The sequence below is a fragment of the Delphinapterus leucas genome, chromosome 3 (genome assembly GCF_059928025.1).
Source record: "Delphinapterus leucas isolate spDelLeu-1000000601 "Yukka" chromosome 3, BTC_Dleu_Yukka2, whole genome shotgun sequence".
Taxonomy (NCBI): domain Eukaryota; kingdom Metazoa; phylum Chordata; class Mammalia; order Artiodactyla; family Monodontidae; genus Delphinapterus; species Delphinapterus leucas.
Window position 1 is genome coordinate 128,044,900 of NC_143131.1, and position 23,129 is coordinate 128,068,028.

General features: G+C 55.8%; 1 protein-coding gene across 2 annotated transcripts in view; it reads left to right on the top strand.

Moving 5' to 3' along the window:
• The window catches only part of SYNPO (synaptopodin), a 37,152-nt gene extending 16,724 nt beyond the window's left edge, over nucleotides 1–20,428 (top strand). For both annotated transcript variants that reach the window (XM_089909564.1, XM_022590156.2), the window contains exons 2-3: nucleotides 10,274–12,612; nucleotides 17,662–20,428. In XM_089909564.1, the coding sequence (XP_089765690.1) occupies nucleotides 10,274–12,612; nucleotides 17,662–18,360 (3,038 nt within the window). In that variant the 3' untranslated portion in view covers nucleotides 18,361–20,428. The remainder of the gene's footprint in view (nucleotides 1–10,273; nucleotides 12,613–17,661) is intronic.
• Nucleotides 20,429–23,129: the final 2,701 nt, after the last annotated feature.

Here is a 23,129-nt window from a genome sequence, read left to right on the forward strand (position 1 = left end):
TTTTGTTGCTGAAATATCCACTTTTACCTCTCCCTAAGCAGTAATATACCTTTGATGGATTTATTATCTTGCTTTTCTAATACACATGTGAAATTCACATAACTAGTAAGATGTTATTAAGTATCAGGGTACCACTTAAATCCTTTTGCTCCCACTAGAGGTGTGGGGGTACCACACTCTAGGAATCACTGGTCCAGGCCAATCCCTTCTCTGAAACAAACACATGGACAAACTGAATCCCAAGGAGGGTCAGGAACTAGTCCAGCATCTCACCCATATTGTGACAGAACAGACTGGAACTAAATTCCCTGACCTCTAGCCTGCTTTCCTTTTGCAGTTTGAGGGACAAGGGGACGGTTCAGCCTCTCCTCTGGCTGGAGACTCCTTCAGCTGGAGGGGAGCCACACATGCCTAGTAACCGGCGAATGGCATGAGGGGATGGCAGGGTCGGTAGCCTCCTGCCCTCTCAGGACCACAGCACCCTCCTGGCTGCAGGACTGCGTACTGAGTGTTGGGAGCCTCGGCCATACCTTCCCTCCCAGGAGTCTTGGGTCTGGGGCCATCCAAGGGGGCCTGGGTGCTCACATCCAGTAAGAGGCAGACCTGGTATTCAAACCTGGTTCTCTCCTGCTACAGCACAGTTAGCTAGAGGTTGACACTGGGGTTCCCTTGCTGAGAGGATGCTGGAGGGGGAGGGGAAGGTTGGGCTGTGCCTGACTATGAGCAGAAGAGGGAGACCAGCCCCAGAGAGGGCTGGAGAAGGGAGGGAGACAGACATCGCCCTAGCCTGGTACAGTTATACAAAGGTAGGTTTGTGCAAAAGGCTGAAGTTAAATCCCCCTCAGGTGTGCACAATGTTTTATGCTATAGAAATTGTGCATCTCATTTGCTCAGCAGTGACTCTGCAAAGCAGCTATAATCATCCCTGGTTTACTGATGAGGAAGTTGAGACTCAGAGGTGAGGTGACTTACTAAAGGTAGCCCGCACAGGATGCTTTGTTGAGCAGGACGTGGGAAGGGAACAGGCTGCACCTCTGGCTGGATTTGGTAAAGGAGGGCTGTCTGGGGGAGGACAGACAGGCTGAATAGATATGGGAGTAAGAGGCAGGAGTGGAGGGGGTAGACCACTCACTGGCCAAACTACCTTCGCGAATCATAAAACCTTTCTGAGCCTCAGTTTCCTCATCTGTAAAATGGGTATGACAGTACTTCCAGTTCACAGCTTGCAAAGATAAATCAAAACATAATGAAATAATGATAATAATGCCTGGAACATAAGAAGCGCTCAGTAAACAACAACCTGAGTAGTAAAAGTGAAGGGTGCCCAGCCTCTGGCAAGTTTGCCCTCGGAGGTCACCTGCCACAACCGAAAGATTCTCAGCACCTTTCCCAGCACCTTCTTCAGCAGATATGAGTGACCCTGAGAACAAAAGAGGGTTGACAGGCCTGGGGGAGCGGTGAGGGGCTGCGGGCGGCTCGTCTATCCCAGGGCCTGGCAGTGAGGATGCCTCAGGGAGAAGCAGCAGCGTCCCCATCCCCGCCCCAGCCCAGGATGGGGCTCTGCTCTACAGGGTGGGGAGGCGAGCTGGGACTGCAGCGTGCTGGGGCCGTCATTATCATTCCTCCAGCATTTTTTCTCCCCGTTATTTATTTTTCTGTGAGGAAGGAATGTGGGGAATTTACCACAGGGCGCTGGCCTTGCTTTGGGCAGTGCAGCGGCCTCTTCTATGAGAGGGAAGCAGCAGAGACAGATGGCTGGGGAGGTGGAGGCGGAGGAGGGTCCCGGCTGAATCTGTGGCCCCGGTGGGGCAGTTATGTAACCCACCCGGAGGCCCAGGGCAGATACCACGGTGCTTCTGAGCTCTAGGCATGTGCCTTCCCATGTACATAGCTCCCTTGGAACTCTACCTGGACCACCCCAGTCACCCTTAGCCTCTGGGCAAGCCCAGTGGTGGACGTGTTCCTCTGTCAGAGGTGCCTTCCTCTCCAGCTGTCTTGACTGGAGGTGTGAGTGGAGGGGGGTAGAGGATGGGCTGGGGACCACCTTGAGCCTTCCAGCCTCCACTGGGCTGTCCCATTGCTTGACATACTTCCACATCTCCATCTTTCAAGACCTAGGGCATATGCCGCCTCCTCCAGGAAGACTTCCCAGATTTCTTCATCCTCGTTCATCTATCTCTTAAGCTCTATATTCTCCTGGCACTCAATGGAATATTCTGCCTCTTGGATCTAACACTGCCATTTGAGGTTTCATCTCCCTCTTCACCCAAAGGCTTGTTCCTACCTCCCTCCTTCCTCTCTCCCCTTCCTCGAGGAACCACTCTCTAGATCTCTGACCTAGAATCTCCATGACTCTGGGATCTAGACACATCGAGAATTTGTCTCCTGGGGTGAATGGTGGAGTAAAATGTGAAGGTAGATTTGGACTGTGGGAGTGCTCATCCTTCAGTCATTTGTTTAGTCAACACTTAGTGAACCCCTCCTGGGCGACGGCCTCTGCTGAGTCTGGGGAATTTAGAGAGAATGGGACCAACTCCAGCCCCAGGCTGCCCCGGGGCCAAGAGGAAGGGCTGTATCTTTGTCGAGGGCCTTGGGCTGGGTGCTGGGGACCCTGAGATAGACTAGGCTCAGCACTGCTCCTGGCAGAGGCATAGCTTAGGGGAAATTCTCCCTCTTCCGCCCTGGCTCGCCACCTTTACGTCTCCTGGATTAAGTGTTTTCTCTGGAAGGGTAGGGGGTGGTAGTCCTTTCTGTACTCTCAAGGCTCCCAGGGCTGGGATGATGGAGGCTGATGCAGCAGGAGAGGGCTTGGGGGTGGCGGGGAATGCCTGGCTTACCATAGCTGGACTGGGGGAGGTGGGAGCCTGGGTCTGAACTTGGCTCCCTGTGAACCAGCCCTTTCCAGTTTGCTGTGCACCTGGAACTGAACCTGCCTCTCTCTGGGTCACCATTTCCAAGTCCCTGAAAATCTAACTGTAGATTAGTGTTTAGGCTAGTAGAGCAGGCAGGAGGAAGGTGGTGGCTCCTGGCCTTTGGGAGAGGAGGACCGCATAGCAGGGCCCTCGTCAGCCAGCAGTGAGCAGTGCCTGTGGCCTACAGGGATACCTGCTAGCCAACACCCATGCCGACCTGACTTAGCCCACCCACCCTGCCCTGCATCATCCCGAACCCCTGTCAGGGAGATACCAGGAGTTGGGCCAGTCCCAGCCTCCTTCCCCTTGGGCCTTGGTTCCTGAGCTTCCTCAACCTGTTGTTTCCTTCAAGCCCTGCTCCTGCTGCGAGGCCCCTGGGCCAGGTCGAGTAGGGGAGGGGCACTGATCGAGGAGTCTGGATGGATTGATGAAAGCTTCCTGGAGGAGGTGGCAGTTGGGCTGGGCCTGGGACAGTAGGTGGGAAAGTGAATGTGCTTTGTGGGCTGAGCTCTTCAGAAGGAGGGGCCCAGGCTTGGGATCAGTCAGACTCCCGGCTCCAGCTCTGCTCTGCCTGTCCCTTGCTGGCTGTAAGACCTGGGGTGAGTTGGCTAATTCTCTGGGTCTCGTTTTCCTCATCAATAAAACAGAGGTAAGGGGGCCTCCTTTATGAGTTGCTGTGAGGATTCAGTGAGAAAATACATGCTAAACCCTTAGCTTGGCAGCATCTGGAGCTCCTCATGTGTTGGCTGTTGTCAACCTCATTGACTCCATCCTTTCTGCAAGCCCCCGGGGAAGGTGTAGGGGACAAGGCGGAAGCAGTTGAGGCCCCTGTCCCGCGGCTCTGGCACCCTCTGGGGGAAGATAAGACCCAGATCCTGACTGCTGCAAAGCAAGGTGTTGGGAGGAGGCAGCAGGCCCCATGTGATGGGTCCTGGGCTGGGTGCTGGGCCACCCTGGGTTCGAATCCCAGCTCTGCCTCTGCCTAGCTGTACCACCTAAGTCACTTCACCTCTCTGAGCCCGCTTCTCCTCTAACATGGAGATGAGGGGACTGCTGACCTCCTGGCTGCTGTTAATGAAGCCAGGGCCTGGCATGGGGCATGTGGTGAGCACGCCCTGGTGAAAACTCTGACTAAAACAAATAATATGCCAAGTGATGAGGTTATTAAGCGGTGTAGATAAAACACTGATAATCTGGGGATTGAGCGTGTAGAAAGGATAGGAGACAGAGACGGGTTCCGGGTGGAAGGATGTGCGCAAACCCACGGCAGAGGCTGGAACTCGCAGGGCAGGTGTGGCACCACGAGCCGCTGGACTCCCTCTGACGGCTGCTGAGGGCGCAGGGAGCAGGTGAGCGAGCTCTCGGGCAGACCCTGACGTCAGGGACCCTGAATGCCAGGATGAGGACTTGCTGCTTGGTCCCCCATGTCCTGGAGAGGAGGAGAGAGGCCCGACACAGAGTGGAGCCAGGCGGGAGGAAGATGGATCTGGCAGCGTGGGGTGGGTAGATTGTCGGGGGAGAGACTGGGGGCGGAGAGACCATTTAAAAGGCTGTTGCGAAATCGGTTTTCCTGATAAAGAGCTAGGCTGAGTCATCTGTGGAGGAGAGAAGTCATATCCAGCTCCTCCGCGTTGCCGTCAACGTGGGATTTTCCTCTTTGTCAGCTAGTCGATTGGCTGCCTTTCGCGGAGGCTTTGAGAAGCAAGGCCGGCTCAGCATCCGGAGGGAAGCTGGGCTGCAGGGAGGACCCAGCCGGAGTGAGTAAAGCGAGCACCCAGAGGTGCCTTTGTGGTTTGGGGTGTGTGACTTAGGGCATACAGCATCCTCCTCTGGTCTCAGTTCCCCCTGGGCATTAAGGGAGAGGCATGCCATGACTTCTGCCGGCCGGTTGGTGGCCAGGCTGGAGCTAGGTCTGGGGCTCTTCACTTCCATTCCTATGCATCTCCCGTGTCTGGCAGTCCTTCCCACCTTGGTATGAATTATTCTCTGCGAGGAGGCCTGGCAGTCTGCTGGGACTCAGTCAGGTTGCACTCACCAGGACTTTGGCATGGATGGAGAACTCCCCAGGGAAAGGAGGCTGCGTCATTTCCTCCTTTCAGCAGGGAGGATGCGGGGCAGGGGCTGGCAAGGTAGTCAGGCCATTACTCAGGTCCAGTTCATCTTCCTGCCCCCGGCTGAGGCCGAGGCTGTGCAGCAGCCAGCCATTGGTTCCTTCCTGACCCCACCAGGGGGGCAGTTATCCCAGCCTGTTTACCTGTCCCGTTGCCAAGACTCCCAGGCAGCCACAATGGGCCGTCTCCAGCCAGTCTCTCTTCCTACCTCTGGCTCCCTGTCCCACTCCACCCTGCCCGGGCCCTGGGCACTCCCGTTGACGGCAGCCGTGTGAAGAAGAATTTCCTTGAATTCTCTCCCTGTCCTGACCTTCTGCTCTGGCCTCTCCGTTCCCCTGCCCTGCCTCCCTCCTCTGGATCCTCTGTCCAAAAGGCCTGATGGCCGGCAGAACAGGCAGCTGCCTACAGAAGTAATGGGGTGGGAGAAAGGGCTTCTCCCTGCCTGAGCGCAACTTGAACTCAGGTCTCCTGACTCCCCACACCGTGCTCTTTCTACTCCACTAGTCTTTTATGTCCTAGCAGTCATCTCTACCTTAGTCACAATGCGTTTATCAGCTCTTCTCCTGAGAGGAAGAAGGACGACAAAGCATGAGTTGCTCTGGGCAGCTGAATATGAAGAGGAGAGGGCACTGCCGCGGGCACTGATCACGAGATGTGGAAACAGAGGGGTCTTCAGACCAGCATCCAGGAGCACCAGAGTCTCTGTGGGTGCCCCTCCCACCGGAGTCAGGATCCGGAAGGCAGGGTGGTTAAGAAATGAGATTCAGCAAAACCAGATTTTGAGTTTTGAACCCCAGCTCTGCTACTTAAAAGTCATATGACCCTGGGCAGGTCTTTCTGAGCTCTGGTTTCATCTGCAAACTGGGAAGAGTGCTAGTACCTATCTCTTAGGGTCATCGGGAGGATCGAACAAGATGATGGGTCTACAGCGCATGGCACAGCACTTTATACTGGGCAGTAGTGAGGGCTCACTAATTATAGCACCCACTGCGATCTTCATTTGAAGGGCTGTACTCAGGGCTTCCTGTCCCCCTTCCCCACTTAGGGATTTAACCCTGTTGGACCCAGGTCTCCTGACGCTGGGCAGCTCTTCCTTGAGTCTGCCCTCACCCCTCCATCTCCGGAAGGCCGGTCTTCAGAGCTCCTCATCCATTGTCCAGGGTGGGGCTTTCAAGGGCCAGCCCTGAAGAGGCTGAGGGAAGAGGGGGTGTTAGGACTTGTACAGGTGCAGGCTGCAGCCAAGCAGATTGGGGGCTCAGCAAAGGGCCTCTCCCCTGTGGGCCTTGGCCACCTCTTGCCTCTCTGACACCAGGGACCACAATCTTGGACCCACCTGGCTGGGGCATCACTAGAGGTGGCAGTTCCCTAGTCTGGGGAATTTTGAATGGAGCTGCCACCCCCAGTGCCCTGCAGTGGGGGACTCTGGGATGCCTGTAGTTGGCCCAGCCCCCCTTCTCCCAGCTTTGTTTGTGCAGGGTGGCAAAAGTCATCTGGATTGCTGGCTGGGTCTGGTCCAAGCCTCCTGCCAAATTCCTTTTCCGTGGAGTCATTGCAGGCTGGGATGGGGGGCACGGGAGCTCCCTCGGAGGCAGGGCTCTCTCACCCTCTGGCGTTTTCTGCTGGGTTCCTCTTGTCCCAGAACAACAGTGTGGGGAACATTCCCACCCTGGCTGGGGGTCAGCAGACCAGGTCTTGGCCCATGGCCTCCTCTGCAACCCCTTCCCTCTCTAAAGCCTCCCAGGCCAGCTTATCCCTGAGGGCCCTTCACTCTCTGACCCTGGAGCATTTTCTAGCCCCATTGCCCTTAGAACCAGCCTTGGGATAGGACTGAAGCAAAGAGGTGAAGAGAAAAAAGAGAAAAGTGCAGGGATTTGGGAGGTCTGAATTACACAAACACTGAAGCCCTTTCTAGGAGCCTGGCACTGTGGGAACCTGCTAGCCGGGTACACAGTAAGAGCCCAATCAATGTGAGCTACGATGGCTGCAGTTGTGTCATAAGAGCCACTGGTGGGACTAGGGATGTTTATCCTGACCGTGCCCCGTGGGGATGTGATTTGTGACTGAGTCTCTGCAGGGCTGTCAGGTTGGAAAGAGAAAGCTCTTTATCTGTGTGGCAGTGAGGGGCAGAGTCATGTCAAGAGGTGGGAGTTAATATGAGGAGTGACTTTATAGCTAAAGAAAGAATGTTAATTAGCAGAAGGTACATCTTCAGGGTAGTGAGCTCCCTGTCAGTTGAGGGTATAAACAGAGGCTTGTACACACAGGGACATGGCTTTAGGGACGCAGGAATTGTGTGGGGGATTGGACCCGGTGACAGCCATCTCTGAGATTCTGAGGTTCTGTGATTTGGGGCAATGATCCCTGCCTCCCAATAACTCTAGAATCCCCTGCTCTGTGACCTTCAGACAGTCACCCCTCTCAGGACCATGATCTGTAGGGTGAATCTCCTTTGCTAGAAGAAGCTCTGACCCCTTCCAGGGTGTCACGTGGGGTCACCGTCAACTCCATCCCAGGGTAGCATGAGCCCTCGGTCCTCTCTACTTGGGCTGAATGACAGTAATCCCCCTGGCATCCACGATCTCAGTGCAGCCTCCAAACCCTAATGTCAGTGCTTTTATTTTTATTATTATTATTATTTTTTTTTTTTTGCGGTACGCGGGCCTCTCACTGTTGTGGCCTCTCCCGTTGCGGAGCACAGGCTCCGGATGCACAGGCCCAGCGGCCATGGCTCATGGGCCCAGCCGCTCTGCGGCACGTGGGATCTTCCCGGACCGGGACACGAACCCGTGTCCCCTGCATCGGCAGGCGGACTCTCAACCACTGCGCCACCAGGGAAGCCCCTGTCAGTGCTTTTATTACCTTCTTCTCAGCTAAGGAAACTGGCTCCGAGAGATGTAGTAACTTGCCAAGGTCACACAGCTAGCAAATAGCAGAGCCTGGATTTGGGCTGGGAGGCTTGGTTTCTAAGCAGACCAGAGGAGATGGACATCGCATGAGCTGAGCAACTCCTCCTGTGTTGCTGGCTTGTCCCCTACTTAAGTTCCCCACAGGGGAGCAGCCTGGCCCAACCCCCAAAGCCTTCATCATGGGGTGATCCAGGCAGGAGAGGAGCCCTACCAGGAGGAAGCAGGCGTCAGGGGCGCATGGGGCAGGCTGTGTGCTGTCACTGTTCTGGACCTGTGGCCACAGGTGTGTGTGGTGGGGAGCCAGGTCGTGAGGGGAGGAGGGAAGGAGGAGGTTGGGGCCAGACAGCCTGTGGCTGCTGGGCCTGGTCCCAGTGAAGCAGCTGTCGGCAGCCACTCTGTCCTGTGTGGGCCTCCCCGCTGACCCTAGTGTGAGCTCTACCCTGCACCACTCTCTGAACCTTGGTTTCTTCATCTATAAAGTGGGGGTGGCAGTGAAACAGCTCCTCTATAGGGGCCCTCCCAGCTCTGAGAGTCCATGAATTCTGAGCCTCGCTGGCAAGATGCCTAGAAAAACTGTCCCTGGAGACCCACTCAGCATGTCATGGCCAGTGCTAATGAGGGCAAGATAGGAGGAAGGGCAGGGTCAGATTCCTCAAGAACTAATTAGCTTCCCTCGGTGGGGGTGGGGTGACAAAGGGAGGAATTTTCCCAGCCACCGACTGAGCTGCTAGCCCGGCCACAGGCTGTCCCATCCATCTGTCCGTAGGTTCATTTGTTCATGCGTCCATTTCTTCATTCCTTATTCAATAAGCACAAATTAAACACTGACTCTGTGCCAGCCGGGCACTGGTGATACAGAAAGAAATGGTTGCCTATAGTGAACTTACAGATTAATAGGGCCTGACCCCCAGCCTGATCCCTGACCTCAGGCCCCAGACTCCGGTCCTAGCCTGCAGCCCCAGCCTGAACCCCGACTCCCACCGACTCTGTCCCCTATATGTCCCAAAGGGACCTTTGGGACAAGCAGGCAGCTTGAGCATGCACTGTGGACCCAGAGAGAACTGGTTCTGACTCCAGCCTTGCCACCCTTTGCTGTGTGATCTTGGGTGAGTTACTTACAAGTCTCTAGACCTCATTTTCCATTTCTGTAAAATAGGGAGCAAGTAATGCTTGTGTCCTAGTGTTCTTGTGAGGATAAAATGAGGTAATGCAATGCTCTAGTAGAGTCACTGCTGAAATTAGCCCAATTTATTACTTTTATAACATTAAAGTATGAGAATTTTTCAATGATTGTTTAAATGAAAATGGTAAGAAATTCTGCAAGGACTTGGAAGAAACTATTAACAGTTGTTACCTGATTTGTGGTGTGGAGCACACAGAGGTAGAGAGACATTTTTTACTGTATACTTTTTTATGTTTTTAAGTTAAAAAAAAATTTTTAGTCCATGTAAATGTATTACCTATTCTAAAAAGAGGAAGTGTTAGTGTTAAGAAATGACTATACTATGAGTTTGAAAGTGTAAAGGGCCCTAAGATATGCACTTAGGCATATGAATATCCTGCAGGTCCATTCATGCCCTCAGTAATGCTTCCTGAGTGCCCACTTTTTGCCAGGCACTATTCTAGGGGCTAGGGTTAGAGGGATGAACAAGTCAAGCAAGTTCAGTTCCCCCTTAGAGCTTGCGTTCTAGGTGAGGGAGACAGATAATAGACAAGGAAACGTGTAAAAAAGATAATACTGAATTGTGTTGAATGCTATGAAGAAAACAAAACAAAGAGATGGGTTGGGGGGGGTGCTGATTATAGAGGAAGGCCCCTCCAGAGAGGTGACATTCACGTGAGTCCTGAGCGATGAGGAACCAACATGGAATGCCACTTGGGAAAAGATCATTCCAAGCAGACAGAACAGCAAGTGCAAAGGCCCCGGGGCAGGAACAAACTTGGCGTTTTCAAGGAACAGAAAGCCAGCCAGGAAGAGCCCAGTGAGAGAGAAAGGTGGCACAAGATGAGTCCGAGATGGAGTGGGGCCTTGACTGCGAGGGTGAGGTGTTCTTGCTGAGTTTGGTAAAGTGCCATGTCAACAACCTTTAGGGGGAATCCAAACAAGGGGGCAGTTAATACTAAAAGGGTAATCAGGGAAGGTTTTACATGGCTATCTGAGTTGGGCCGTGATGGTTGGGTCAGGGATCTTTATGAGGAGATTCTAGGACACGGTGAGTAAAGATCAAATTCCGGAGGAAAAGGCCATCTGTAGTGGGGCATGGGTGACCATCTGTCTGTCTGTGTGTGTACCCCTGTGGCTCTGCAATCCCATTTGCTGACTCGGCCTCTGTCCCTCCTGCAGCGCTGGGCCGGAGCACTAGCCTCACCGAGAAGGATCTAAAAGAGGCCAAGGCGAGGAGCCAGCAGATCGCAGCCCAGCTGACCACCCCTCCCAGCTCCAACTCCCGCGGCGTCCAGCTCTTCAACAGGCGCCGGCAGAGGGTGAACGAGTTCACCTTGGAGAGCCACGGCCAGAGGGGACAGAAGCCCGGCCAGGAGTCCCTCAGGGTGCCCCCCGCCAGCCCCACAGGCCATGCCCCAGGGCTCAGCCTGAGTCCCACCTCCCTCCCTGAACCAGGCCCTCCGAGAAACCCCGCCTGCCAGAGCGCTGACACAGGGGTCCCTGGTCACAGCATGGAGGGCTCCTCAGAGGAAGCCAACTTGCTGCGGCACCTGGAGAAGGTGGCCAGTGAGGAAGAGGAGGTACCACTGGTGGTTTATTTAAAGGAGAACGCGGCCCTGCTGACGGCCAATGGGCTCCACCTGTCCCAGAACCGAGAAGCCCAGCAGACACCCCCAACTCCACCTCCGGCCGAGGTCCACAGCCCAGCCACAGATGCCAGCCAAAACCCTCCCTCACCCGGCGCCACGCTCATCACGCCAGCTTCCAACAGCAACCACAACCTGCCAGCCACAGATGTCGATCAGAACCCACCGGCAACTGTCCCCCCACAGAGCCTGCCACTGTCCAGTGTCCAACAGAATTCTTCACAGGCACAGCTCCCGCCGAAGGGTGCAGTGCCAGATTTCAAACCCAGCACCCAGTGTGCTGCTGGGCAACCCCAGGAGCCAGCTGTGGAGGTGAGATCCAGCACCCTACTAATTGACAAGGTATCGGCTCCACCTACCACCACCAGCACCTTCTCCAGAGAAGTGACTCCCATCTCCAGCTCCAGGCCCCCAGCCCCAGATTTCATGTCCAGCTCCCTGCTCATTGATATCCAGCTTGGTGCCCCAGTGGCGTCCACAGAACAAGAGATTTCCGGGCGGGCAGCTGCCACCACGCCCACCAAACTGTACAGCGAGGTCCACCTCACGCTGGCCAAGCCCCCATCTGTGGTCAACAGGACGGCCAGGCCCTTTGGGATTCAGGCACCGGGCGGCACGAGCCAGATGGAACGAAGCCCCATGGTAGAGAGACGACATCTTGGAGAGAAGGGTCCCACTCCCCGGCCCCCCAGCGTGGCAGACAGGAGCCCTCGGCCACAGAGACACATCATGTCCCATAGCCCCATGCTGGAGAGGAGGCCCGTGGCACAGCGAAGCCCCGCCTTGGAGAGACGCCCCTTGGGGAACTTCACCCCGCCCCCAACCTATGCCGAGACCTTGTCCACAGCCCCCCTGACTTCCCGGGTTAGGTCTCCCCCCTCTTACTCTGCCCTGTACCCCAGCTGCGACCCCAAGCCTTCTCATCTAAAGGGCCAGGCAGTTCCTGCCAGCAAGACGGGCATTTTGGAGGAGTCGATGGCCCGCAGGGGCAGCCGGAAATCCATGTTCACCTTCGTGGAGAAGCCCAAGGTGACCCCGAATCCGGACCTGCTGGATCTGGTACAGACAGCGGACGAGAAGCGGAGGCAGAGGGACCAGGGGGAGATGGGCGTGGAGGAGGAGCCCTTCGCGCTGGGGGCCGAGGCCTCCAACTTCCAGCAGGAGCCCGCACCCCGGGACAGGGCCAGCCCCGCAGGTGCCGAGGAGATTGTCCCCGAGTGGGCCTCATGCCTCAAGTCACCGCGTATCCAGGCCAAGCCCAAGCCCAAACCCAACCAGAACCTCTCCGAGGCCTCTGGGAAGGGGGCCGAGCTCTACGCCCGCCGCCAGTCCCGCATGGAGAAGTACGTCATCGAGTCTTCGGGCCACGCGGAACGGGCCCGCTGCCCTTCACCCACCATGTCCCTGCCTTCGTGCTGGAAGTACCCCACCCACGCGCCTGGCGGCTTCCGAGTGGCGTCCCGAAGCCCGGCTCGGACCCCGCCTGCCTCCCTCTATCACGGCTACCTGCCTGAGAATGGGGTCCTGCGCCCAGAGCCCTCCAGGCAGCCACCCTGCCAGCTGCGGCCCTCGCTCTTTGTCCTCTCACCCATCAAGGAACCTGCCAAGTCCTCGCCCACAGCCGCCTCGCCTGCCAAGCCGAGCTCCCTGGACCTGGCGCCCAGCCTGCCCAAAGCAGCCCTCCCACCGTCGCCTGCCCTGCCTCGGCCCTCCCGCTCCTCCCCTGGCCAGGATGGCCTCCAGCCCACTGCCGTGAGCCCTACCTACAGCAGTGATGTCTCGCCCGTGTCTCCCTCCAGGGTGTGGTCTCCCCGAGCCAAGCAAGCCCCCAGGCCCTCCTTCTCCACCCGGAATGCCGGGATCGAGGCTCAGGTGTGGAAGCCTTCCTTCTGCTTCAAGTAATGGACCCCACAGGGATCCCACTGCCTGTCAGAGCCCGCTCTCCGAGGGCTGGATGGAGAGCAGGAAGTGGCACAGGGCTGAGTCAGGAGTATGGGGACTCAGGTCTCAAGGGCTGATGCTGCCACCAGCTAGCTTTGTGACATCGGGCAAGTCACCTCCCCTCTCTGAGCTGCAGCCGCCCCTTCCCTACCACAGAGTGGTTCGACTCCATGTCTGAGGGATCTGAAGTCTGCCACTGCGGGGGGAGGAGGGTCACGGAGAGAGAACTCCCTTGGCAGGCCCTAACGAGGCTGGGGGGCTTCACCTGGCCTTGGTGAGCTGTAGGGATGCCAGCGTCTTGCTGAGGGGCTTCTGCAGCATACAGAGCCTGCCCTGGCCTGTGGGACCAGCCAGCCAAGGGTCTGCCTCCTCAGCCACCCCGGTGGGGCCGTCCTCACTGTGGCCCCAGCTCTGGCATCTCTCTGCCTCTTGCTGGATTCTCACCTCCACAGGTCTCTCTTCCACCCACCTCTGCCTTCCGGACACTGTTTCCTCTGCGCTGCTTCAGAGACCTCTGCCTCGGCCTCCACATTTTCTCTTCTCTCGGGTTCTGCTGGATGAGGACTCAGCCCACCATTGCTGTCTGACACTCTTCTTCCTGGCCCTCTGCTCAGCTGCCTTCATGCCCGCTCCAAACATCTAGCTCCGCTTTCGAGACAGCTAACGCAGTTCATCCCAGACCTCAGTCCTGGTTCGACCTAGCTTGCCCTCACCGTTCTGGGATGTGGGAGGTCCCAGGGGACCCCTGAGAGACAGAGAGCCCTGTAGGAGGCTGCGCAGAGGTTGGTGTGCAGCTAGGAGAGAGGCCCCTAGCAGTGTATCCGTCAGCTGTTTTGCCTTCAACCTCAGCCAAGATCTGCACGACTGAAAGCAGCCGTCTACGTGCAGTGGAAGGGGCCGCAAGGAGAGAGGCATCTCAGCCTGCCGTTTGCTGTGCGACTTTGGCCAAGTCACTTTCCCTCTTTGTGCCTCAGTTTTCTCATTTATACGATGAGGGCCCTCCTAGCTGGACAATCTGTGAGGAATGAGAGGACAGGCTGGTGCTTTGGGAGAAAGGCCCTGTAAGTGATAAGACAGTCCCCCGGGAAGAGAGGGGAAGGAAATGGGACAGTTGCCATAGGACAGATGGTGAGTAGATGTAAGGGTGTCCTTGGGAGGGTGTGGCTGGAATGAGCTGCAGCAGGAGGCCAGGAGATCAGAAATTTAGGCTGGGACTGCTCAGGCTCAGGATCGCCTGGAGACAGTGGGAACACGGCAAGGGTTGGGGCAGGAGCACAGCAGCTCAAGGAAGGGACAAAGGAGACCTTAAGGTTTAGAAGAAAAGGCTGGGACTTAGGAGATCTGGATTCTCAAAGATGGACTCCACGTGCAGCTTTGGGTCTCAGTTTCCCCATCATACTGTGAGGGTTTTGAGTCAGGTAGTCTGAGATCCTCACCACCTCTGACACCTTTGATGTGCTGCAGCCCCACAAAACCACACTTTGTGTGGGTGAGAGAACATAGACGCAAGAGGCAGAATTCAGATGGAAGCTTCCCAAGACCGGGGGCGAGCACCACCCACTTTCTCTTTCCCAGCCCTATTTCTGGGCTCCCCAGAGGGGCGAGGGGTGGTGGAGGCGGTGCCCATGCCGGGCTGAGCCTGCAGTTTTCGCGAGCTCTCAGGCTCGTCTCCATGGCAACAGGGGGTGCCTTCCCAGTGAGTTCATTCTGCCCAGAACGTGGGGGCATGCATGGGAGAGTCGCGAGGGAGCTCGGCTCCTTCACGCCAAACCCCTCCCAGGGCAGAGTGAAGCCCATGTTCCGGACCCCTGCTCCCTTCCACCCCTGAGGGCCAGCAATGGAAGAGCCCACCCTCCATCCTGCAGCTCCTGTGATCAGGCTGGCTGAGCTCTTCCCTCAGCTTTGTTTTCTCTCCTATTCTCAATATACTCTGCCTCAAATCTGTCTTGCTTCTTTCTTTCTTCCACACTCACTGGCTGGTGGTCAGGGCCCTCTCCCTCCTCCCCAATTCTGGCCTGAGAAGTGGGGTGGGACTGCTTAGTTACGGCGTGTGAGCCTGTGGTGTGTGTCCACGTGCTGCGTGCATCTGCTGAGTGTCTGGATCTGCCATGGGTACAGATGTGTGCTGGCTTGAAAGTGAGGGCTGCCCTCTCTCTTCCCTGGGTCAGCACTGAGGGAACCAGAACCCTGTGGAAATCATGTTCTGTTTTCTCCTTCCTTAAGAGTTTGGCCAAAAAGCCTGTAGAGCACGGGGGAAAACCCGTGCCCCTTATGGTCCAGGTTTGTTCGAATTCTTTAAAAGTGGTATTTAAGTGCCTTTAGCCAGAGCATATATACTTTCTGGTTCCCTCAGCAGCCGCCCCCCCCCCACTCCCCGTCGCCCCCATTATCTAAATCCGGCCACTTTCCACAGTCATCACTGCCGGGCTCTTGCATAAAATGAGTTTCTGCCCTCGTGGAGAGGAGCGTACGGCCATCAAGAGCCAGAAAAATGGGTGCTGGGCCCAGATCTGCATCTGACTCCTCGTGTGACCTTAGACAACCTGTGGGCCTCAGTCTCCCCTTCCATGCAACAAGAGGATTACAGAAGCTGTCTGGGAGCTAGCTCTCTTTGATCTCTGATAGTTCCTGTCTGACTCTGCCCTACTCGCACCTTCACCCCACACATGTGTCCTGCTTTGTGTCTGGTGCTGGGTTAAGTGGGTGCTCCTCTCTGAATTTTCACCCATGTGCATTTCCAAGGAGTTCTGGTGTATATGGTACATTGAGAACTTTTTCACAAGTGAATAATTCTGATTCCCTGCAGCCTTTTTGTATTATTCACTTCACTGCTCCCCCGCCCCCCAACACACACACACACACACACACACACACACACACACACGCACACAGTCAGTACCCAGACATGGCAGTTTCCATGAGGTCAGGCCCTGGCCCACCTCCAAAGGGTGAGGAGCTGCTTACCACTGCCCCCAACATTCCAACCCAGGCATTCTGAGAAGTAAATTCTGTTACTTGCTGGCCCTAGCCTTCCCCTTGTGGCCACTAAAGGCAGACCATCCTTGGAGATTTCAGACAGTTATCATAGCTTCTCTTGCCCCAGCCTGCTTTGCTCTTGGCTGAAAGCCCTGGTTGCTCTGCCTCAGTGCTTGTTGATGGACTTGGATCATGAACCCTTGGCCCTGCTCCCCCCAGCCAGGCTCACTGAAAGATTCCTGAGATGGCTCACAGACAGCAGCTCCCAGTGTCTCTTGCTCACATATACACAACTCTGACCCTGGAAGTAAAAGAGGTGGAGCCCATGCTGAGCTTTAACTTTCCTACTTGATGATTGGGGCCTTGGATGTCCCCGGGAGGTTCCTAACATTCCCAATCCCATTGAAAAATCTGTTCAGACTGCTATACGTTCCTCTATAGGTTAAAGGGCTCCATTTCTGAGTCTGGGCTCATCTGGTAGCTGCTGCATTGTTTGGACAATACATGTACTTTACTGCTTCCTTTTGATTGGGAGAAATTAGATTCTCATTGGATGAGAAGCTGACTGGCTTGGCTGCGGCTGGTTACTGATTGGATGAGAGAATGGATCTCACGAGAGGTTCTAGATTTTGATTGAGTAGGAGGCACTGAATGGACTGGCTAGTTCTGGACTCTGAGGGATGACTGCTGGTGAATTTGGATTGAAGACTGAGTGGGCTGGCTTGTTGCTGGAATCTGATTGGCTGAACAGCTGGATGGTTTAGCAGATACATGCTGGGTCTGGATCCCCAAGCCCTGTACTTTCAAACCAGTTCAAACTGCTTAAGCCTGCCTCCCACCTTTAAGCAACAGATAGTCACACACATTTCCTGGTGGGGCAGAACACACCAGATAGTTATTTACACGTCTGAACTTCATTTTCATCACTGTAAGATGGGTGTGATAACATCAGCTACTTCACCAGACTGCTGTGAGGATATGATGAGAGAGTAAGGATGAGAACGAACTTTGTAGACTGGAAAGTCCCTAAGGAGGTAGGAAGCAGGTATGATAGTGTATAGCAGAGCAGTGTATAACTTCACAGAGGTTCACCAACTTGGCCTCACGGAACCCACACTCCCCACCCCACGCGGGCAAGAAGTCCAGTGAGGGGAGTGTGCTGCCTAGGGAGGAACGACCCAACTTCCTTTTATGTTTCCATCTGTCAGTGGGAACCTCCTCCCTGTTCAAGGTGTCCAAGGAACAATTAGGAGGTGACCATGGCAACATGGCAGGGGGATTGAGACAGAGAGGGCCTTTCCGTAAGTCCAACTTTAGTAATAATGATCAATATTTTTGCTTGTAATTTTTTGAATAGATATTATATCCATATGGTTCAAAACCTTAAACTTGTATAAAAAGTATATAATACATTAGAAGCCTTATTCCCACTCCTGTGGCTGTGTCCCCTGCCCTGTTCACCCCATTTCCTAACACAGAGGCACTCTGGTTAGTTTCATGTGTATCATTCTAGTATGTCTTTAAGGTAACTAACATCTATTGCGCACCTACTCTCTTCTAGGGAACCTTCTCATACTGTGATAGTCTTTGATGTAAGTTATCTCATTTACTCCTCACAACAGTCCTATAGGATACATGCTGATATTATACTCCCATTTCACAGAGGAGGAAACTGCAGCCCAGGGGCTTCGAGTTGCTGCTTTTGCTGAAGCAACTTGCCCAAGTTCATTCGGTAAACAAAGGGGTCTCTCTCCAAGGCGAGCGTTCTTAAACCGCCAGTCATCTGCCTCCCTGCTAAGCGCAGGGGCAGGCAGCGTGGGCTCGTTCAAGCACCTGAAAGATGAAAGTTGGGGCACCTGCGTTTTTCTGCAGGCACTACCTGACTTTGGTCGCTGGCTTCCCGACTCTGTACAATGGACACAGCCAACTCGGTCCCTTCTGAAACCCCGGTATAGAGAAGCCCAGCACTAACGCCTGCCCCCACCCTCTCTGTTCTCTCCCCAGGACCGCCGAGAGAGCCTGCCCACCTCCCCGCCCTGGACGCCGGGCGCGTCCCGGCCCCCCAGCAGCCTGGACGGCTGGGTGAGCCCGGGGCCGTGGGAGCCGGGCCGCGGGAGCAGCTTGAGCAGCCCCCCGCCGCTGCCGCCGCCGCCGCCGCCGCCGCTACCGCCGCCGCCGCCCATGTCCCCCTCGTGGAGCGAGCGCTCCGTATCCCCTCTGCGACCTGAGACCGAGGCGCGGCCCCCAAGCCGCCAGCTGCAGGCGCTCCTGGCGCGAAACATCATCAACGCGGCCCGGCGCAAGAGCGCCTCCCCGCGGCCGGCGGGCGCTGAGAGCCTTCGGCCCTTCTCCCCGCCGAGAGCGCTGCCACCGCCGCCACCGCCGCCGCCGCGCATGCGCTCTCCCCTGCCGTCCCGACCCGGCCAGGCCGCGGACCCCGGGACAACGTTCGCTCCCATCCCCCGGAGCCCACTGCCCGCCAGGCCCTCGCCCTGCGCTAGTCCCCGGAGCCCGCTGCCCGCGCGACCCAGGCCCTTCCCCTACCGCCGCTCGCCCACGGACTCCGATGTGTCCCTCGACTCCGAGGACTCTGGGGCTAAGTCGCCCGGCATCCTCGGCTACAACATCTGTCCCCGCGGATGGAACGGCAGCCTGAGGCTCAAGCGTGGCAACCTATCCACGGAGGCCTCCTGCACCACCTAAAGGCTTCCCCGCCCACACCCCATCCCTGCCCCGGGAGAGCCGAGCCAGAAGAAGTGTCGTGGGGCTTGGGAGCTCCCAGCACCATGTCCCCAAGGGTCTGGCCTCTTTGATAGCCCCAGAGATAAGGGGTCAGGGGAGGAGAGCTCTGGGCTTGGGGGTGGGGTGGTGATCCAAGCTTGGGTTCTAGCCCTTGCTCTGTCATTCAGTCATTGTGGGAAAGACCCTTCCTCTGCTCCTCAGCTTTCCCATCTGTTTAATAGAGCTTTGGCCAAGGCAATCTCCAAACTTCTAAATTACCCCTTCTATCAGTACACACACACTAGTGCCTTGGAAGAGGCAGGGTGTTGTATGTATGGACCCCTAGACTTGCTGCATTGCAGGGTTCCATACTCTCCGCCCGCCCCCCCCCCCTTCCTGGCTCTGATCTCTGGAGTCTGGTAAATGAGGGGTGTGTTCAGAGGATCCTACGCCTGAGTTCCTTGTCCAGGCCCTGGCTTGACCATCTGCCTCCCTGGCACCAAGTCCCAGGCAGGAGCAGCTGTTTTCCATCCCTTCCCAGACAAGCTCTATTTTTACCATGGTGACCTTTAGAGAGGGTCTCCCAGGCCAGCTCAAGGTGCCCTGCTGGCTTCTCTGGAGAGAAGAGGAGGGAAGATTCCTCCTCTCAGATCCCTCTCAGGCTTTTTTCTCCATCCCAATCCAGGCTTCCCAGGGTCTCCAGGAATGATGCTATAGGTGTCTCCAACCCATCTATCCCTTCCGGGCCCTTTCATGGCAGGCTCTGGGCTCAAAGCTGAGCTGGGCAGAGAAGAGTTGATACGGAGCTATCTGTTATCCTCTGGCTTTACCTGGTAGCCTTGAGTTTGAGGTTGCCCATTTGGAAAGAGGGAGGCAAAGAGTTCTTTGTTATGGGTGGTATGCAAGCAGTGGCCAGGATGCACAGAGGAGATTCTAGTAGGGAATGGACTGGCTCAGATGACCTCTGGGGGCTCTTCCAGTCCTGAAATGCATTCCACAGTATTAGGAAGGGAGGGAGAGTAGTGCTGGAGGATTGGCTAGGGAGATGAGCTTGGGTGGGTGAGTGAGGGGTTAGACCAGAGTCTGCCTGTGTTTCTGGTTCCTTAGGAAGTACTCCACTCTTCAGTTTCAGGCCCCAGCATCCATACTGTGCCCAGATGATGGGGCCCTGTTCTGCCTCATCTCTTTCCCATCACACTCTGGCCTAGCCAGTGTCTGGTGCCCAGTGACCTTGGGGAGCCTGGCTGCAGGCCCTAGCCTGTCCCTTAGGCTATAGTGACTCTGATTCCAATCCCCAGGAGGGACACAGGGAGGAATGTACCTCGGTCCTATAGTTTCCAGAGTTGGCTGGTGGTGCCCTCTAGAGGTTCAGAATATCAGTTTCAGGAAACTAAGTGTGTGGGGGTTGGGGGGGTGGGGGGGGCTGGAATTGGCTGAGGATCAAAGGTATGTATGTAAGCGAAAGGATACCAGGATCTTGCTAAAGATGAGGGACAGAGGGTGATTTGGGGGTTAGGAGGAGGCTTAGCCATCCCTCAGGGTGATTTAGACCAGGAACCCCTAATTGAGGCTAGGGCAAGCTGGGGTTAGGATGGGAGTCAGGGTGAGGGTGGGGTGCTTTGGAATAAAGGACTGATCCCAAAGGATTCCCAGGGCCTAAAGATTGGGAACATAGGCCCTGTTGGTAGGAAGATGAGAGGGTGCTCCAACTTGTCAGTGATGAGTGATCACATTACTGAAGTCCCCACCTGCTTCAGCGACCCCTGTAGCATGGGAGCCTGGGGCTAAGGGCCTCTTTCAGAGAAAAGACACTATCAGGCCACTAGTTGATGCAGTGGCAGAGAAAATCCACTTCTACCTGCATTTCCCACAAAGAGCCAGCAGGAGGCAGCCTTGGGAAGCTGCAGTTCTGGCTGGCTGTTCTCTCCCTGTAACTGCTTTCTCCCCCAGTCCTCTCCTCTAACCCACTAGAAATTGCCTGTGTCATGCCTTTTGCCTCCTGTAGAATTCAGCTCTGGCCCTCAATAAATGCTTCCTGCATCTTTCTGTCTCCTGTGTCATTTTCAGCTATGTCTAAAGCCCTTCCCTTTTCCCCACCCATGGAACAGTCCATAGGATGCTGGGTGGATGAGAATGTTTGATACACATGGGATGGGAGCTTGGGAAGTAACAATCATGAACAGAGATGGGGAACAATGAAAACACTCTGGGCCATAGAAGTCCCTGGGTTGAAGTTCTGGTCCTATCATCTACTAGCTGGGTGACCCTGGGTACACCCACTCCTTCTCCAGGCCTCAGCTTCCCTATCTGTGTAATGAGTGAGTTGGTGAGGTGATGTCTCAAGGTGGTATTGCCCAGGCCCTGACCCCAGGACACTGTCACTGGAGTGGCCAGGGCCAAGCTGCATCAGGGCCCAGTGCTCTGGGGCTGCTTCCTGATGGCAGGTCAGGGCTTCAGACAGGAGGAGGAGCCCCTACAAGAGGTAACATCAGAGTCCAGCCAACCCTAGAGAACTCAGGATCCAGACCATCAGGAGTGCTCCTCTCCTGATGGAGGCGTCCTTTGCCCAGAGAAGGGGATTGGGGCCCCACTCCCAGGTGAGGCCAAGATCCCTCACCTTCCTATCTAAAAGCTCAGGCCCTGCAGAGGCTGGGCAAAGGACTCTGACGGGCAGGAAGCTGAGTTCAGGTGGTCCACAGCAGAGTCCAGGCTTCTTCTTAAGAGATATGCCCTTGGACAGTCTATCCAGCACACAGGTACAGGAGCTCCCTGCCCTGGACCCGGCACATCCCTGCTGGTCCCACCCTTCCCTGGTAGTGGTTAGAGCACCCCTGACTCTATCTTCAGCAGGAACCTCTCCTGAGCACAGTATCCCCCTGCCTACTGGTGATCCTGGTGCCCAGACACACCAAACCAATTTCACCCCAAACTGAACTCAGTCTCAGCTGCCCCCACCCCCCTACTCCTCACCATTATTTTCCTTGAATGATGCAATCCAGAAACGGGAGCGGCCCTTTCCTCACCTCCCACATCCAGTCTCTAACTGGGACCTGGTGATCCCTCAAATACCCCTCAAGCCCCTCTCCTCCTCTCCATGCCCTCTGTCACCTCCCTGGTCCAGCCACTCCCAGGTCTCACCTGACCACAGTGAAATCCTCCTGCCTGAAGACTAACTCCCGCCAACCCACTTTCCACAGGGCAGCCAGAGATATCTTTGGAAAATGACCACGTGACTGCTCCGTTCCACCGCCTTAAACTCCAACAGCCCTTTTGTAAGATACACTGTACTTTTGAAAAGCCTGCTGTGATCTGGCCCTTGCCCACCTGTCTGGCCTCATCTCTCAGCACCACCCCAGCCCCCAGTTCTAGCTCTCCTCGCTGGCCCCTCACATCCTATGTGTGACATGGCCTCAGCCTGCAGTGCCCGTGCCCCTCTCTGCCTGTGAGCTCCCACTCAGACTTCAAGGCCCAGCGCAAATGTCTCCTCCTCTGGGAGGCCTTCCCCACCCCCAGGCCGAGCTAGTGGCACCCTTCCCTGGCCCTCCCAGATCATTTTCCGTGATGCGGCGCAAAGGCTGTTTACAGGTCTGACACAGGCCTGGCTGAGCTCCTTGAGGACAGAGCCCTGCCTTATTTATTTTCAGTCCATAGAGAGAGGCTCAGAGAATGTGAGAAGGTGGAGGGAGGGAGGGAGGGAAGGAAGAAGGGAGGAAGGAAGGAAGCAGAGGAAGAAAGGAAAGGAGGAATGAACAAGTCAAGCAAAGTTACTGGGGGACAATTCATTCATTCATCAATCTACCCATTCAATCATTCATTCAACAAATATCTACTGAGTTCCTACCAGGCCCCGATCTAGGCCCTAAGGACAATTCGCAAGCTCAGGGCACCGGTGACTCACTCAGCGTTTCCAGGTGACTTTGGTGTGTGCATATGTATGTGTACTGTACGTGTGCAAGGCCTTCTGTTTGCAAGGGCCTGCTGCCGGGGCACCTGTCTTCCCTGGGGCCTGGTGCTTTTAGCATCTGTCCCTGGATCCTGTTGCAGCCCGAAATAAGGCTATGAGCCACGACAAGGCAAGGACAACTCTCGTCTGCTGAGGCCAGAGCTGGAGGCAAGGCATACCCAGCTCACTGATGACCGCCTGCACAGACACCGACCACTCAACTCTCAGCTTCCCAACAGAGGTGTTAATCTGAGGGTCTGACACTCCCTCCTGCCCACTGTGGTTCCATCTCTCAGGTACCAGGACTCAAGGGGAGCTCGAGGCGCTGTGGGGGGTGGGCAGTGGGGGGGAGCCAATTCCCAGAGCCCCTTCCCCCAAGCAGAGGAAGGGCCCAAGGGGGTCCGGGGAGGGTGGGGCCTCGTGGAAGCCTGGATCCTGAGTTGGGAAGGGAGGGATTCTAAGCTCTGGGTTACTCTGCGTTAAATGGAGAGGGGGTGGCTAGGGTTCAAGGTTGGGGTAGGTAATGGCTCTGCTCAGGACTCCAAGATCTTTCAGCAATAGAGGGAAGCAGGGTCCCTGTCTGTAAAATGAGGGGCGGGGTCCTTCCCAATGTCTGTGAATTTCTGTAAGGAGAGTGTTTGTCAAGAAACAGATCCGGGGACTGTGGAACCCTAAGCGGTCCCATCTGGAGCACCGGCCACAAGCTCGTGGGCATCGCCCCCAAGGAATGCATGTGTACTCATGTTTGCACACAGTTTGAGGGGGTCCGTGTATGCCCTGAAGCACATCCATGGATACCCACGATGTA